This window comes from Rutidosis leptorrhynchoides, chromosome 10 (assembly GCF_046630445.1).
Source record: "Rutidosis leptorrhynchoides isolate AG116_Rl617_1_P2 chromosome 10, CSIRO_AGI_Rlap_v1, whole genome shotgun sequence".
Classification (NCBI taxonomy): Eukaryota; Viridiplantae; Streptophyta; class Magnoliopsida; order Asterales; family Asteraceae; genus Rutidosis; species Rutidosis leptorrhynchoides.
This window is the reverse complement of record NC_092342.1, coordinates 115,778,818-115,785,808: the sequence shown is the minus strand read 5'-3', so window position 1 is coordinate 115,785,808 and position 6,991 is coordinate 115,778,818. Positions and strand designations below refer to the sequence as shown.

Below are 6,991 nucleotides of genomic sequence, written 5' to 3'. Positions count from 1 at the left end.
CATGGCCAAGTCAAGTTGACTTCCATGAACACGTTCGGTTATCCTAACGGTCCAATCCTTTATGTGTCTAAACAAACAGTTCCTTAATTAACTAAGAATCCCTCAAGCAGGGTGCAATGCTTGAGACCGTGTTATGGTGCAGTGTACTAATCAACACTGACCGGGTTCATTGCCTTACTTAGCAGAGTTACAGCTTACAACAACCGTTGTGCTTCAGCATGCACGTACGAAGTTTATATGGTTGGTGACTATACTAGCATGGTCTGGGACCGACAATGTACTAAGGGTCTAGTCAGATGTTTCACTACGAAAGAGTCCTCAGTCAGAATTCAAAGCTCGATAGATTTACTACAACCAGTGTGCGTCAGTCGATATTACGTTGTATTCGAAAGACTTCTCTTACCAAGGGGTGACACAGATAGTGTACTCTGAATCGGGATTCACGACTTCCCAATAACAGAGCCAACAACTACGTTCTATTAGTTGGAAAAGCGATTGAGTTTAAAGCATAATCGGAAAACATTTCGATAACATACACAAACCATAACATTATTTCGGCATTATAACTGCTTACATCATAGCATACACTAAAGATAACTACTGGCTAATCATGGCAACAATATCACAGAACATAATGATAGAAGACATTATATAAAGATAAAAGATAGAAGTACCAGTAGATTAAACGAGTTCCGAATACAAAAGTGACAACTTCAAACTCCAGACCGCTCCTAATACAATCTTCGGCGTTCTTCTCCGGGTACTAGGTTTCCCGCACAGAGTCGAAGACCTTGAAAGTATGACTAATATTGTACAAGAGAGAGAAAGAAGTGAATTGAAGTGTGTGTTGGAATGAATGACAAAGACCCTTTAAATAAGCTAGGATTTTGCATGCAAACGGCTGGCAGGCCGTTTGGCTGGCCGTTTGACAGGCCGTTTGCAGGGGCCGTTCGCCAGGGCAAGCCGTTTACAGGCCGTTTGGCAGGTCGTTTGGCAGGCCGTTTTTGAGCCAGACAGGCCGTTTGGCTTGCCTGGTTCTCTGGATCGTAACTTGATTTCTTGTCTTTCACCGTTTTTGCTCTAGAATCTTCGTTTTAGCTCTGATTCTCTTGATTCTTTATGCACTGTCTTCGTAATTACTTATTCTTCAATTCTAACCGATGAAGTGGGTATTTTGCTGACAAAGTTCGAATCTTTCTTGTTTTTGGCCTTTAATACCGGGGTGAAAACGTGACTTTTTAGTTGATATCAGTTACCATAAGTAATTATACTGTTGTTATATACTCTATGAATGTGGTTAAGTGGATATATGTGCACAAGTGGTCACCTTCGACCGGGTAGGTTAAAGAGGTCAACCTTTGACCGGGTAGGTTAGGTTCGGTTGCTACTATCTAAGTAGTATAGTTAAAATGACGCGTTCATTGTGTTAGGAACACAATGCGAGAAAGTCAGTAGCAGGGACTATCGTTAAACCCTAGCCCGATCAGCTACTGTTTGAGGACCCCGTACAGGTTGCCAGACCTCTTGAGATACTTTCTAGTATGTGTTTAGATTGATGCTGGGCTTGAGACTATTTAGTGATATCTGTTTGGATATCTCATTCACTTAGCTTCGTGCTAATCCCCTCACATCTTCTCCCCTGTAGGTTTGGTGTTTTTATGCTCGGGACAAGAGAAGTCGTTTGTGGTTTAGTGATGTTTGACACACTTAAACTCTGAGGTTTTGTAATAAAATTAATACTTGTTGTATGTTTTAAGTAACACTGGAATAAACGTATGTTGCATAATATTAATATGTTTTGTAATATAATATGTTGGTTTGCTTTCAAAAAAAAGTACGGTGTTACAAGTTGAGCTTAAGTTTGACAGCATATACATGAACGTTGTGTTCTCAAATTTAGAATTAAGTTGTGTCAAACATACAAGTGGGGGAAGGGCTTAGTGAATGAGATGAATATGCTTGTTAATATTATGGTAGTTGATAGGCACTAACAAATTATCAACTAAGCTTTTATGAGATGTTGGGATGAGACAGATATGGCTGACCACAATGCTCTTGAGAATGCCCCTATGACCCCCGGAATATTCAGAACGCCATCTCTAGAACATGATACCGGGGAAGATCAACAATAATATATTTACCGGTTGAAAAGTGAGCTACAAGATATGAGGGAAGAACAACGACAATCACACTCTGTTCAAGCTACTGTTGCTATGATGACAATTGTTCAGTCTACACCTACTAGTTTCCCAACACCGCAATATATGTTTTCACCCTTGGGAAATGTGCCACCACAAACAAAACCACAAGTTCAAACACAACCACCATTCCAGTCTCAACCACAGTTCAATTACCCGAACCAAACCCTTGTGACATACCTGAATCAATTCTCGATGTTTCAGCAACCACAAGTCGAGCCTCGAAAAAAGTGTAGTTTCAAGAAGTTTATGGATTGTAAACCACCGGAGTATTGCGGAAGTACTAATCCTACAGTGACTTATAATTGGTTGAGAGAATTTGACCGAGCGTTAGAGGCATGCTAATGTGAGCCAGAACTAAGAGTTCTTTATGCAAGTTGATTGCTCAAAGATCGAGCTATGGTATGGTGGGATTCCATTACTGCCCACATCCTAAGGAGCAGATAAGTCAGATTAACTGGGAATAATTTTATAACAAGGTTTGTGAGCAGTATTGTACGTCTTTTGAACTTGGGAGAATTAGGAAGAAATTTATGGATTTAGAGATGACTAATCAAATGACTGTGGATGACATTATCGAGCAATTTAATGATAAATACGGGTTCATACATCAGTGGGTTCCCAATGAACAATCTCGGATCCAGCATTTTGTTGATATTCTAAAACCCGAGTATCGTACGATGGCCAGATCAGCAACAAGTTTGTCTCAGGCCTTTGTGATGGTTAAAACCGCAGAAAGTGATGTGAAGGTTGGAATCAGTCTACGAAAGCAGAAATTGAATCAACAGAAACAACCAACAACGAGCCAATCTAGCTTTAGATCGAAGAAAATGACTAGGTACAATCAGAAAGGCAATCCACTAGAAGTGGATCTATGTCTAATCATAGAAAATGGTGTGGTGAGTGTAGATCTTCACATACTGGGCAATGTTCAATACTAAAAAAACGGTGTCTCCGTTGTGGAGTAATGGGGCACGATTATGAAATTTGTTCTTTTAGAAACAATGTGTGTTGGAATTGCCAGAAAGAAGGTCATCGATTTGCACAGTGTCCTTCTACAAGAAGATAGTATTCTGGGGCAGGGTCAGGGGTAAGGGCAATATCAGCCGGAGGATCATATGCTTCCACAGCAGGGCAGAAAAGAAAGAATCCTCCAGCTTCTGAGGGTTAAGCCTTTCAAATGTCAGTAGATGCTGTTACTGCTACTGATGACATGATCACCGGTATGTTCTTAATAAACTCTATACCTGCTCGTGTGTTATTTGATTCTGGAGCAAATCGCTCCTTCATGTCTATTACGTTCTGTGATAAGTTGAAATTACTTGTTGAATTGATTTCTACTCCTTTGAGAGTAGAAGTGGCTGATTGTAAGACAATTCCAGTCACAACATCCGTGTCTAGAGCTACCATTGACTTAGATAGAGGCTTTTTTCCTGTGAATTGTTTGGTAATGCCTATAGCTAGTTTTGATGTAGTATTAGGCATGGATTGGTTGTCATAATAAGGCTAGCATTAAGTGTCATAAGAAGATAATCTCTATTCCCTTAACCGATGGGACACATGTCGTAGCCCGTGGGGAACTTGGTGGGTTTAGTTATCCCTTAATTTCGATAATGAAAGCTAAGAAATCTCTGGCCAAAGGGTGTGAATCTCTTATAACATATGTCATCAACACAAAGAAAGATACAAAAATGGTGTCTGATATCCAGTAGTTTCCGAATATCCGGAAGTGTTTCCAGATGAACTACCAGGGTTACCGCATGTTAGAGAAGTCGAGTATAAAATTGATCTAGTGTCGGGAGCCACTCCTGTTGCTAAAGCTCCTTATAGATTAGCTCATTCGGAAATCCGTGAGATGATGTCTCAAATTCAGGAGTTGTTGGATCGGGGGTTCATTCGTCCAAGTTCTTCTCCATGGGGTGCACCAATGTTATTTCATGAAAAATAAAGATGTAACACTCCGAATGTGTATTGATTATAGAGAACTGAATAAGAGGACTGTGAAAAATAAGTATCCTCTTCCCAGAATCGATGATCTATTCGATCAACTTCATTAAGCTTTGTTCTTTTCTAAAATTGACCTGCACTTGGGGTATCATCAGGTTTGTGTTGCTAAACCCGATATCCCTAAGACAGCTTTTCGTACGCATTACGGTCACTGCAAATTTTTGGTTATGCCGTTTGGGTTAACAAATGCACCAGCAATTTTCATGGATTTAATGAATCGAGTGTGTCAACCATTCCTTAATAAGTTTGAGATCCTGTTTATCGATGATATCTTAATCTATTCTAAAACGGAAATCGATCACACATCGCATTTGCGCCAAGCGTTGGAATTGCTCAAACGTGAAAAGCTTTATGCAAAATTTTCAAAATGTGAATTTTGGTTGAGTGAGGTACAATTTTTGGGTCATATTATCTGCAAAGATTGTATTAAAGTGGATCCAGCAAAGATTGAAGCAGTAATGAACTGGAAATCCCCTAAAACTCCTACTGAGATTAAGAGCTTTTTGGAATTAGCTGGTTATTATCGTCGGTTTATTAAGGATTTTTCTAAAATTGCTGGTCCTTTGACAAAACTGACGAGGAAAGATGTGGCGTTTCGGTGGAACAATGAACAAGAGATAGCTTTTCAAACCTTGAAACAATTACCGTGTCAGGCTCCGGTGCTGACTTTACCTGAAAGGTCTGATGATTTTATCGTATATTGTGATGCTTTGTTAGCAGGTTTAGGTTGCGTGTTGATACCGCAAGATAGGGTGATTGCTTATGCTTCACGGTAGTTTAAAACTCATGAAAGGAACTACCCTGCACATGACCTAGAATTGGCTGCAGTTGTGTTTGTGTTAAAACTATGGAGACACTATCTCTATGGTACGCATTGTGTAATTTGCATCGATCACAAGAGTTTGCAATACATCTTTTCACAGAAAGAATTGAACATGCGTCAGAGAAGGTGGCAAGAGTTGATCAAGGATTATGATTGCGAGATTCGTTACCATCATGGTAAGGCGAATTTTGTCGCTGATGCTTTAAGTCGTAAGGGGTCCGTTGACACTGTTAAATTCATGCGAATTGAGATTGTCTTAGATTTGATTGATCGACTGAAAATCTCACAACTTGGAGCATTAAAAGATGAAAACTTAAAATCTGAATTGATGGTGAAACGAAAAGAGGATCTGACTGATGATTCTCGAGAATTGAAAACCTACCATGACCGGGTTTGGGTACCAAATATTGGAGGCTTGAGGGATTTAATGCTAATAGAAGCTCATAAATCAAATTTATCGATTCACCCTTGCAGCACAAAGATGTATAATGACCTGAAAAAGTTGTATTGGTGGCCTACGATGAAAACTGATGTCACTCATTTCCTAGAGACGTGTCAGATTTGTGCTCAAGTGAAAGCTGAACACCAAAAACCATATGGGTCATTACGGCAATTAGAAATTCCTGAATGGAAGTGGGATCCATATAACCATGGATTTTATGACTAAGTTACCTCGAACCCAGAAGGGGAACGACATGATCTGGGTGATAGTTGACCGTTTGACGAAGAGTGCGCATTTCTTAGCCGTTAGTGAAACAACTTCTTTGAGTAAGTTGGCACAAATGTATTTGAATGAGATAGTATCGCGTAACGGGATCCCTTTATCTATCGTATCTGATCGAGATTCAAGATTTGTATCTAACTTTTGGAAGAGTTTACAGCAGAATCTAGGAACTCATGTGAATCTGAGTACGACGTATCATCCTCAGACTGACGGTCAAAGTGAACGGACCATTCAAACACTTGAGGATATGTTACGAGCTTGTGTTTTAGAATATGGCAGTTCTTGGGATACTCATCTTCCATTAGTTGAATTTGCGTATAACAACTTTTATCATTCGAGTATCGGGATGCCACCATATGAAATGTTGTATGGTCGACGGTGTTGTACTCCAACATGTTGGTTAGAGGCAGGAGAAAAACAGTTTGCTGGACCAGAAATAGTTCAACCGACCGCTGAAAAAGTAGCGATTGCTCGAGAAAAGCTAAAAGCTGTAAGAGAAAGGCAGAAAATGTATGTTGATCCGCATCGATAACCAGTAACTTTTCTTGTGGGTGAACTGGTGTATTTGAAAATTTCACCATGGAAAGGGGTAATTCGTTTTGGTAAACGTGGAAAATTATCATCTCGCTATATTGGGCATTTTCGTGTCTGGAAAGTAGTCAACGATCAAACTGTTGTGTCGGATCTTCCACCAGAGTTATCCGGTATTTATGATACTTTTAATGTATGTTATCTCCGCAAGTGCAAGGTAGATGACGAAAGTCAGATACTTCCACTGCAAGATTTGAAAGTGGATATGAATAAAAAGTTAGTTGAAGAACCCATTAAGCTATTAGATAGAAAAGTCACCAAGCTTCGAAAGAAACAGATTCCTATGGTGTTGGTAGAATGGAGACATAGTTTAGGATCGAATTTTACCTGGGAAACAGAAGATATAATGAAATCTAGATACCCTTATTTGTTTGACAATGACCAGATTCCGAGGACGCAATCTTCTTTAGGGAGGAAGATTTGTAACATCCTAACTCTCATAGACTAAAATATATAAATTTTTTCTCGTATCATCTTTTGCACCAAGTAATACAAGAGTATAAATATAGTAATAATAATTATTATTATAATAAATGCTCCGTATTAATTTTTAACATGAATGAAATGTCCCGTTCTTATTGATTAAAAACGTTCCATATTAATTGATTTCGTTGCGAGGTTTTGACCTCTATATGAGACGTTTTTCAA

General features: G+C 39.2%; 1 protein-coding gene across 1 annotated transcript; it reads left to right on the top strand.

Moving 5' to 3' along the window:
- The first annotated feature begins 5,723 nt into the window (after positions 1-5,723).
- Positions 5,724-6,791, top strand: LOC139870561 (uncharacterized). Its single transcript, XM_071858343.1, has 2 exons — positions 5,724-6,090; positions 6,289-6,791. The coding sequence occupies exons 1-2, from the start codon at positions 5,724-5,726 to the stop codon at positions 6,789-6,791; spliced, it is 870 nt and encodes a 289-aa protein (XP_071714444.1).
- Positions 6,792-6,991: the final 200 nt, after the last annotated feature.